Below are 11,690 nucleotides of genomic sequence, written 5' to 3'. Positions count from 1 at the left end.
TTTATGAAACATTGATTCTACCCAAAGGTAGGTCGTTGTGTTCCAAATTTACACAGGGTGTAATAGTAGATGTGTATTCCATCCCATGAAGCATGTTCGTACCCAAAGGTACAGTGCTGAATTGCCTCTGGTTACATGATTTGTTAGTTTCACCAACTGAAGTTAATTCCTTGAGAATTGAAGAGACAGAGCAACTATGAGTATTATCGTTTTCACCAAAGTGGAACGATAATGACTTAACTATGTTTGTCTCAAAAAAGGCGAAAATAAAGGGTCTCACTTTTACCTTTTCAACACGAGTCTCGTCTGAGTAATAATAGAAATATCTTTCCATTTTCATTCTTTGTTTTATCAGGTTCCTTCCATATCGACGGTTCAAGTAATATCCCTATCTTAGACGGATCAAATTTTTCTGATTGGAAAGAAATTGTGTTATTCACTTTGGGCTATATGGTTTTAGATCAGGCCCTTAGAATTGATGAACCTCCCGCTCTTATAGAGTAGAGTACAGTCGATCAGAAGGTTGCCTCTGAGAAGTGGGAGCGCTCGAACAGACTTAGCCTGTTGCTTTTACAATCTCGAGTGACTAAGAACATTCGAGGCTCCATTCCTCATTGTAGGACTGTGAAGGAATTTCTGGGAGCCATTAAAGCTCAGTTCGTCACTTCTAATAAGGCAAGGTCAGTACACTCATGTCCAAATTAGTGTCTATGAAATATGGTGGTGACAGTCACATCCGACAGCACATTTTGGAAATGAGGAATATTGCGACTCAACTAAATGACATAAAGTTCGCCATCTTTGACTCCTTTTTAGTCCATCTAATCTTAACCTCGTTACCTATTGAGTATGGACCCTTTAAAATCTTCTACAACACACATAATGATGAATGATCTTTTAATGACCTATTGGCTAAGTGTGTTGAGGAAGAGGAGAGATTGAAGGGTGAGAGGGTGCCAAGTGCACATATGGCCTCTCATAAGGATAAACAGAGGTCGAGGCCAAAGAAAAGCTCCTTCAAAAGGAAGAATCAGAAGAGAGCCACTGAGGAGAATTCAAACTCTCAGGCGAAAGCCAAATCCCAGCTAGGTGGCCCTTCTATAAAGTGTTTCTTCTGCAAAAAGAAGGGGCATAAGAAGGTGGACTGTTTGAAGTATAAGAAGTGGCTCAAAAATAAAGGTAATAAGTCATTTGTTTCACATGAGTGCAATCTAATTCATGTTCCATTGCATAGTTGGTGGATTGATTCTGGTGCCACGGTACACATTGTCAATTCTTTGCAGGCATTTCTGAACAAAAGGGAACTAACGGAGCATGAAAGAAGCATCTTCTTAGGAAATAAGATGCATACGCATGTCAAGAGCGTTGGGACCTGCATAATTGTGTTGGAGTCGGGAGTAATATTGGATTTGGTCGATACATTTTATGTTTCATCTTATAGTCGGAACCTAATTTCAATTTCAAAACTTGATAAGTTTGACTTTGTATTTAAATTTGAAAAATCTGAACTTATTATTATGAAAAATTCAATGAATATAGGTTCTACATGTATGTGTGATGGTTTGTATCGATTAAGAACCAAATTCCAAATTCAGGAATCTCACTCCATTGAGAACACAATGATTGACAACAAACGTGGCCTAAAGGATGATCAATCCTATTTGCTTTGGCATCGGAGGTTATGACATATCTCAAAAGAGAGAGTCTAAAGACTCGTGAAAGAGGGAATCCTTGGATCCCTTGATTTTACGAATGTAGAGCCATGTGTTGACTGCATAAAGGCTAAGCAGTCTAACACCTATAAGAAAGATGTCAAACGCAGCAATGAAAAGTTAGAAATAGTGCATACGGATGTCTGCGGCCCTTTTTCACTGTGTTATACGGGTGAAAAATATTTTGTCACCTTTATAGACGATTACTCTAGGTATATGTATCTCTACTTATTATCTAAAAAATCAGAGGTCTTTCAGGTTTTTAAGGACTTCAAGAAAGAAGTAGATAAACAAATTGATGAAGTTATTAAGGTTGTCAGGTCTGATAGAGGTGGCGAATATTATGGTCGTTTCACTGAGATAGGACAAAAGAATGGTCTATTAGCGCGGTTTCTAAAAGCGGAAGGCATTGTGCCTCAGTATACCATGTCTGGTAGTGCTTACCAGAATGGTGTAGCTGAAAGGAGAAACCGTACGCTTAAAGAAATGGTTCGAGCGATGTTGAATCACTCAAACCTCTCTTTGACCTTGTGGGGTGAAGCTCTTAGGAAAACAATGCATATTCTGAATAAGGTTCCTACGAAGGTTGTTCAAAAGACTCCTTACGAGTTATGGACAAGTAGAAAACCTTCTTTATCATATATGCACATATGGGGATGTCCAGCATAATCTAAATTGTATAACCCACATATAAAAGCTTTTGATCCTAGGACAACTAGTGGTTTCTTCATTGGTTATCCAGAAAGATCGAAAGGCTTTAGGTTTTATTGTCCATCTCATACACCACAGATAGTGGAAAGCGATAAAGCAAGATTTCTTGAAAATGGTTCTGTTGGGATAGATGCGTCTCAAAATATTGATTTTGAGGAAATGCAGGATTCAGGTTTCACACCTACTAAGGATAAAGACCCAATTTTCTCTATCATTGTTCCTTCGAGTAATGTAAGAGAAAATCCAGTCAATGAACATCAATCCCAACTTGATCCGGTTGTTGATGAGGATATATAATAACAACAGGATACAGAGGCTCATTTTGAACCACCTGTAGCACATGTATGGAGGTCCACCAGAATTAGGAAATCTGCTATCCATCCGGACTATGTGGTGTATTTATAAGAGTCAAATGATTTCATAGACATTGATGAAGATCCTTTCACATTTGCAGAAGCCATTGAAAGTGAAAGATCAACACATTGGATTAATGCCATGAAAGAAGAGCTTGACTCTATGGCAAAGAACCAAGTGTGAGATCTTGTACCTCGACCTGATGGAGTTAGACCTGTTGGTTGTAAATGGGTTTATAAAACCAAAACAGACTCTAAAGGTCATGTGGAGAGGTACAAGGCTAGGCTTATTGCAAAAGGTTTCATACAGATAGAGGGCATTGATTATAATGAGACTGTTTCTCATGTCTCAACTAAGGAATCATTGAGGATAATCATGACCCTTGTAGCTCATTTTGATTTAGAACTGCATCAGATGGATGTGAAAACTGTCTTCCTGAATAGAGATCTAGATGAGGAGATATACATGCAACAACCTCCAGGTTTCAGTATAGATGACTCAAATAACTTAGTTTGCAAATTGAATAAGTCAATTTATGGACTTAAACAGGCCTCCCGCCAGTGGTATAAGAAGTTCAATCAGATAATTATGAACTTTGGATTCACTGAAAATATTGTTGATCAGTGTATTTACATTAAGACTAGTGGGAGTAAGTTCATAATTTTGGTTTTATATATTGACGATATTCTTCTTGCAACTAATGATTTGAGTCTTTTACATGAAACAAAAGACTTTCTTTCCTCTCATTTCGATATGAAAGACATGGGTGAGGCCATTTATGTCCTTGGAATCGAGATCCGTCGTAAGAGAACTAAGGGTGTCCTTGGCCTATCTCAGAAATCCTATATCCTTAAGGTCATCAAAAGATATGGGATGGAGAATTGTTCTCCTAGTTCGGCACCTATAGTGAAAATGGATAAATTGAGCCTAAAGGACTGTCCTCAGGATGATATTGTGAAGGCTCAGATGGATGATGTCCCATATGCTTCGGCAGTTGGGAGTTTGCAGTACGCGCAGACCTGCACTCGACCTGATATAGCATTTGTTGTGGGAATGCTTGGTAGATATCAGTCAAATCCAGGCATTGCGCACTGGAAGGCAGCGAAGAAGGTCATGCGCTATTTACAAGGAACGAAAGACTATATGTTGACCTACAAGAAAGCTAACTACCTAGAGGTCATTGGATACTCTGATGCGGACTTAGGAGAGTGTATTGACAGTAGAAAATTCACTACTGGATACATTTTCCTTCTAACGGGTGGTGCTGTCTCATGGAGAAGTGGAAAGCAGTCTACCACTGCTGCTCATACCATGAAGGCAGAATTTATTGCTCTATACGAGACTTCGTCACAGGCCATTTGGATAAGGAACTTCATTATGAGTCTTGGTATAGTGGACTTTATTGAGAGACCACTAAAGATCTTATGCGACAATGAAGCAGCCGTGTCCTTTTCAAATAACAACAAAAGCTCAACATCGTGTCGACACATGAAGTTAAAATATTTTGTTGTTAAAGAAAGGACTGAGAATCATCTGGTATGTATTGATACAATTGGGACGAAGAAAATGACTGCAGATCCCCTTACTAAAGGGCTAGCACCGGGATTGTATTCCCAACATGTAAAGGGGATGGGTCTTTTTTATTCCTTCTGATGTATGACAATACATTATGTGATCACATTTGTGTTTATGTTTTGATTCTCTAAGGTTTTGTGTTATTGTTGATTTTGCATAAAGAATCTCTCATATGTGTTAGAGAGAATAGCAGAATAACAATATTAAAAGACCAATAGAATAGTTGAGAGACCAACTTATTCATAAAGGTAATTTTTTACATGCCTAAGCACTGAAGGTGAATTGTAGCATAGTATATGGAAATATGACATTTCATAAATGGGTGTTCATATCCTTGACTCATACGATTCATCCTTGTGATAAAGGGTGGCATGTGAACTCACATAAAGAATTAAATCGAGATAACAGTATACACTTCGATTTAGTACACTTTTGGTATCAATGGGTCAAGTGGAAGAATGTTGGACATTATCAGTCATGGGTCCAACCCACGAATATGACCCTATTTGACACCCTCCTAGTGGGTCACGTAAGTGACCATGTAATGGGGTAGTGGGTGGGAGTTACGTGAATGTGGAATAACCACATTCGCGTAACTGCCAAATCTCCCATTACATAAGGGGTTAGGGGCTACAAGGATGATGAGAGACTCGTAGCATTTTCCCTGCCCAAATTCAGTTCTGCATTCGGACTTAGCGAAATAGGGTCCTACTCACTGTCGACCTAAGGTCTGGGCTCATTGTGGGCGTCGACCGGCTGAGGAGAACGCTGAACTTCCTACACGAACTATGGCGAATTCAGGTACGCTTCCTGTCATTGTTGATTTTACAGGGATTCGCCAACACATTGCACCTCATCTTTTCACTAAAGTTTAGTGCAGGCGATGTCTACCACAAACTCAACCCCATTGACACCTCTAAGTCCCTCCTCCAAGTAGCTGTCTAACTACCACGTGTTCTCAAGGGCTGTGCCTGCTCTCCCCAAGTGACTACCACCTGGCATAAATTTGAAAGGTAACTGCCACGTGGCCTGAGACAGTCCACATGCACACGTGCTCTTCCCTTGTCCACAAGTATGAAGAAAGGATAATCAGCCTCATTCCCACCTTTTCAGATCTAATCAAAATCATTCTACTTGGAGTAATTGACATGGTAAACGTTACCCTTAGTTTTTCTCATTTGTCTACCTGCCCCTTTATATATATATATATATATATATATATATATATATATATATATATATATATATATATATATATATATATATATATATATATATATATATATATATATCATGAGCAGTACAACTTATTCAAGCCACTTTCAAAAAATCAATTTTAAAAGTATTTTTTTATCAAATATGACTACGAATGCGATGTTGGTGATCAAAAACTTTTGTAACAAGTTTTTTCGATTTGTATGTAAGATTTTTATAATGTGCTAACAATCAATTATTTGAAATTTTTAGAGTTTTTTCCATTATAAAAATCTAATCTATTTTATAAAAAACGCTCCATTCTTAGGTTTTTTATCATGAAGATCACATCCATGAGGTTGAATTTGTCAAAAATTGCTTTTAAATATAAATTTTAAAGGTAATTTGAATGGTTTATACCTTCTTTGGTTGGACGGTACCTCTCTCTCTCTCTCTCTCTCTCTCTCTCTCTCTCTCTCTCTATATATATATATATATATATATATATATATATATATATATATATATAAGCTATGTGAGGATACTCGACATTATAATCATCATTGTTTGGCAACGAGAATATGCAGCACGTTGACAATGTCAGTTTAGGTATTCCAATAGATAGCTGCATGGTTAAGTTTTTTGCACCATCATAAAAACCATGGGAATTAAAAAACAAAGAAGAAAAAGGTTAATCCAGATCCGGATCTCACAGATATTCTGATGACGTTCAACAATGATGCAGCTTCCGTTCGATTGATTATTAACAAATTGGTACATGCAATTTATCGTAATCCATTTTGAAATGCTAATAAGATCTGGATCTATCTGAAGAGTGCTGTCGTTCACCAGCTTGAACCCAAATTTTGTGTGTAATTGATATAAGATCTTGTATTTATACCCATATGCAACCTGAATCCCAACCACTTAAATTTTCTGTCCTTCCATATCCTTTTCTCTCTATGTACTTGCTTGGATCTCAAGCCTGAAATCTTTGTCTATATGACCTTGAATTGATATGAAGAAAATTAATGGTTTCGCATCTTAAGTCTCTGTTCACTCTTATCCATCTACCCAACCACTCTAAGCCTGACTTGGTAAGTCATTCACATAGACTTTCATTAATTGCTCGGCAACTCTCAACCATATCTACCAACTTGCCTCTCTCTCTCTCTCTCTCTCTCTCTATATATATATATATATATATATATATATATATATATATATATATATATATATATATAGAGAGAGAGAGAGAGAGAGAGAGAGAGACTAATGTCCGAAAGAGAAACCAAGATCAAGCTGCAGGCCAACTATTCCATAGCCATGGAATTGGAACATCACAACACCACAATAGTCAAGCCCGAAACAATCATCCAAAAAGAAATACCCCTCACCATCTTTGACAAAGCAGCCACAGACCTTCACATAGCAGTGCTTCTTGTCTTCAACTCAGGCACTGCTAGCAACACCAAGCTCAAGGATGCTCTTGCCAAGGTCCTCAGCCACTACCCCATGCTGGTCGGAAAATTGTCGGACGAATCCCCCACTGTTTATCTCGACCATGACTCCGGCGTGCCCGTCGTCGAGACGGCCGTGTCTGGTAACCTCGATGACTTTCTTCCCCTAGAACCCAGCCCAGCCCTGTCCCTCTTCCATCCAAGGACACATGAGTCTAACCCACTTCTCCTGATCCAGCTCAATAGGTTTGACTGTGGTGGCCTAGTGATTGGGCTCAGTGCCAACCACAAGGTTGCTGATGGCCAATCCATGAGCAACTTTCTCATCTCTTGGTCTGAGTTTGTCCGGGACCAACCAATCAAGGTTGAGCCTATACATGACCCATCTCTACTGGTCCCTAGGAACCCTCCTATGCCTGAGTTCCCACATGAACATATGGAGTTCTCTATGTCACTTCCTGATGTTGAACCAAACCTGCTTGAAGAGCCCATAGCGAACCTTGTGGTGCACTACACTAGTGATTTCATTAGGAAACTTAAGGAGAAGGTGGGATCCAAGCACAGCACTTTTGAGTGCTTGTTAGCCCATGTTTGGAAGAAAGCCACCATTGCACGCGGTCTCGGAGAAGAAGAGGTGTCGAACACGCGAGTCTCTGTGAATGGAAGGCCAAGGCTCGGCATCCCTCAGGCATACTTTGGGAACTTGGTGCTCACTGCGTTTCCAGCTGCTAAGGTGAAGGATCTGGTGCAGGTGAGGAAGATGTTAAATGGTTACTTAAGTATCATGTTTGAATTGGTCATTTCACTTTGCGGTTATAGGTATATATATGGTTCATTTTTCTTCTTACCAATGCATACATATGGAAATATTTGCTGTCCATATCACCTTTTGGAAGCAGGGCTGGTAAACAAGCGGAACGAACTGAGCAGGGCATGTTCGGGTTGGACTCTGGATTGAGCTCATCACTCGGCTCATGTTCGTGTTTGGCCGACGCGAGCTCAAGCTTGGCTTGTCCCTTGAACGAAACGAGCCAAACAGTTGCTGACTCATGTAAAAACATTCCATATTGTTTATGCATGAAATATATATACTTTTACATATTATACTTAAAATATAATTTTTATATATTTCACTTAATAGTTAATACTTTATGTAAATATTTTCTATGCATCCTTCTCTTTGCATATATATTTCATGCATTCTTCTTTTTATATTACAATTAAATATCTATTAATATACATGAAATATATATTATCTATATGAGCTCTCCTGAGCTCAATACCCTGTGTTTGGGCTGGACACATTTAATCCAAGTGAGTTGCTCACGGCTCGGGTTGCCAGCTATACAAACTAACCATGAACTGGTTGGTGGCGAGCCGAACTGAGCCCAGTCACGGGTTGCTTGGTTCATTTGCCAGCCCTATCTGGAAGCCATATGTTTCACTTTGCGGTTGTAGTGATATTTAGCCACGCTTTGTGGTATAATTGGTGAATTATTAGTACTCATGAGTAGGCGTGTCACCGGTCCGGTTTGGTTCGGATCTAGGTTGGACCATATTTGGATTAGATTTTTTAGTATGGTATCAAGTTTGGATCCGGGTCTAAGAAAACCATACCTGAACCCGATAAGAACTACATAAACCAAATCCGAACCATACCCGGTAAAACCATATTTTTATCATTTGTACATTGAAAATTTGTGAGTCTTAATAAGAACTCAGGTCAGGTCTTGGTCTGGTGTAAAATTTCACAAACTATACCCGAGTCCATGTATTAATCGCACCTTCAGGTCCGGACCTGAGTCTTAATCTGGTCTTCCTATTTATCACCATACCCGGACCCTATAGGGTTTGGTTCGGGTCAGGTCCCGGTAAACCAGGCCCGTTGACACCCTTACACTTTAGGCTTTACACTCTGCAGACACCAACTCCGGTTCACCATCAACGTGAGATCTGTCAGCCTATTACGGGATGCCCAAACCATAACAGTGGTTTGTTCACGTTAATGATCAGGAAAACATTCTACTCAACTCCCAATCCAAATTTAACTGCGATTGTAACCACTGTTCCTAGTCAGGCTCCCTCATTAAAAAAAAAAAGCCAATTATTCTTTTGCTCTGTCGTGAGAAAGATCCGGCCCATTTTCAGTGCAATCTGACAAGATTTTGCAAATTAAGCCAGTTTCTAGGTTAATTAAGTGCCCCCCAAAAAAAAAATTAACTATAATCAATAGCTTTAATTCTTAAATGTCCTTGTGCTGCTTTAAACTCTTTTGTCTCTTACTGGCCTTTTTCTCTCTTTTTTTTTTGGGGTATTTTATTTACTTAATTCTTTTGGGCTTAGTGGCATCAAATTAGACAAAGTCTAAAGGGACACTGACAAGTTCTTGACTAAATAATGTTGTAGAATGCACTACATAATCTAGTGGAACCCTTTTGCTTTAATTTGAGTTTACTTTTTGGGCTTTACAATCCACCTTTTGCATTGTGGGTCCACCATGATAGTTCGGTTCCACTTGTCCCCTACACTCCACTTAAATCTTATGATGCAAGTTGTTTTCATCAAATCTGACCCTATAGATGGATTCAGCATGGATGGTCGATTTAGTAAGAGTCAACCCTTGGATTATATTTTTTTCATCCAAAAATATGATTTTTTAAATCACAAAATTTTATATTTTGTCAACTGTTGATTTTTTAATCACCAAAAAAACCTCTTTAGACCACTTAAATTTCTGGTCTTTACTAAATGAATGATGTAGATCACATCTGTGGAATCCGATTTGATCCAAACAAGTTGCATCAATAAATTAAATCCCAAGAAGAGGTACGAAGATATGGATGACATAGGGAATGAGTGAAACTTATTTGCCTCCATGATTGACTTTACATATCAATGTTTATCCAGAACTATCTGTCTACCTCATTCTCCTTAAAATCAATGGCCGCTATCTTTGGCAGTCCAAAGAACTTAGTTCTAACTAATGCATATCATGAATATGTCCATGTCTGAATTAGGGCAGCTCGGAAACAAGATGAGCCACTCATGGCTCGTTTTGTGTTCCCTTTGTAAAGAGCTCACTCGAACTCATGAAATAGACTCAGCAAGCCAAGCACGAGCAGTGACTATATTTTGCTCAGATTATCCTGTATAAGCTTGAAAGAATGCATCTATTTTATAAATTAGCATGTTTGAGCTTATGTTGGTAGGTTTAGAATTCAAATCCTGTTCTTTTCAATTTTGACAAATATAACTTTTGTAAATGAGTCAGCTCATGCTAAGCTCTTTAAATTTGGACTCACCATGAGCTAAAGCTCAGCTCAACTTGGCTCAGCACAAGAGTGGACCGAGTTTAAACACCCTCTGTTCAGTTCATTAGTCTGAATCATATTTTTTTGCAAATTCCAAACAGGAAGGTTTGGGGTATACTGCAAAGTTGATCAAAGAAGCTGTGGCTGAGATGGGGAATGAATACTTCCAATCATTCGTTGATTTTGGGGCACTAAATGAAGGCAAGGAGTTGGCCCCTTCAGCAAATATTGAAGGCAATAGTCTATCACCAGACTTGGAAGTTGATAGCTGGTTGGGCTTCCAGTTTCACCAAGTGGACATGGGGGGAGGTGCACCCTATGCGTTCTTGCCCTCCTGGATACCTGTGGAAGGCATAGTCATAATCATCCCTGCTCCTTGCAAGGAGAATGGACAAGAGGCAGATAAATGGGGAGGTGGTATCAATGTAATCCTGTGCCTCTCACAGGAACATGCAAAAGTTTTCAGTCAGATCTCTCACTCCATTGATTGAAATGATGGTGGTAGTGAATTTTTATCATTTCAGCCTTAATAAGAAAGTGTCCAGCCAATAAGTTTTGCTTTATTTGTCTTATTTACATGGTGTATAACCATTCATGCTTAATAACATGGTTTGATTCATCAAAATAAATTCTGCAGCAACTACTCCCAGATTGCCAAACCACTGGTATGTTTGGGACGTTCTGTTACGGGTGAGAAGTGAATCGTTTGGCCACCAATTCAGCTGTATCGCCCCCCCCGATACTCAACTGAATCGGTCTGTATTGGCCCAAAAACAATAACAAATTATTACATGTCAATCATAATGCGATACGTGTTAAAACTAATAAAATAATATTATTAAATAAATTTTTAGTATTTTTTACATTTATTAAAAATTAGCCGATTCAGAGGTAAAGAGTATCGAAATTCTGCCTATGCGATGCATATTGGCCGATATTCCCTGATACTGATAACATTGATGAGAAGTGTCCACAGCAAAAATAGTCTCCCTTGCCCACCAAGGATAGCTTCCCTTTAGATGAATAATTTGTGTAGCGGTCACTCTTTCCAATATTTGTCATCATTAATTACCTTTCTTTTTCAAGAAGGGTCCTATCATTTTATAGAGGATAGGTTGCCATCCTATTGGTTCACATTTTTCCCCGATGTGAACTGATCCTAACGGTCCAAATGCTTTAGCTGGATGGCTAGGATTGACATAAGGAAGAGATCCTTTAGATTTCCTAAATCCTAAAGTCAAAGCATGACAACTTGGAAGGATAATTAATATCCAAACCCCACAGTTTTTTTTTTTTCTTCTAACCTTCCAACTTTCACTACCGATGATTTTTCTCTTGCTTTGAGTTTTTTAATCATGGACCATGATTAAAGC

General features: G+C 38.7%; 1 protein-coding gene across 1 annotated transcript; it reads left to right on the top strand.

Moving 5' to 3' along the window:
* Positions 1–6,834: 6,834 nt before the first annotated feature.
* LOC149822860 (tryptamine hydroxycinnamoyltransferase 2-like) lies at positions 6,835–10,946 on the top strand. Its single transcript, XM_089981291.1, has 2 exons — positions 6,835–7,757; positions 10,419–10,946. Exons 1-2 carry the CDS (start codon positions 6,873–6,875, stop codon positions 10,806–10,808), a joined length of 1,275 nt encoding a protein of 424 aa, XP_089837417.1. The 5' UTR covers positions 6,835–6,872; the 3' UTR covers positions 10,809–10,946.
* Positions 10,947–11,690: the final 744 nt, after the last annotated feature.

Source organism: Nuphar pumila, chromosome 11 (genome assembly GCF_984573655.1).
Source record: "Nuphar pumila chromosome 11, dmNupPumi1.hap1.1, whole genome shotgun sequence".
In the NCBI taxonomy this organism is placed as follows: domain Eukaryota; kingdom Viridiplantae; phylum Streptophyta; class Magnoliopsida; order Nymphaeales; family Nymphaeaceae; genus Nuphar; species Nuphar pumila.
This window is presented reverse-complemented; position numbering and strand designations above follow the sequence as displayed.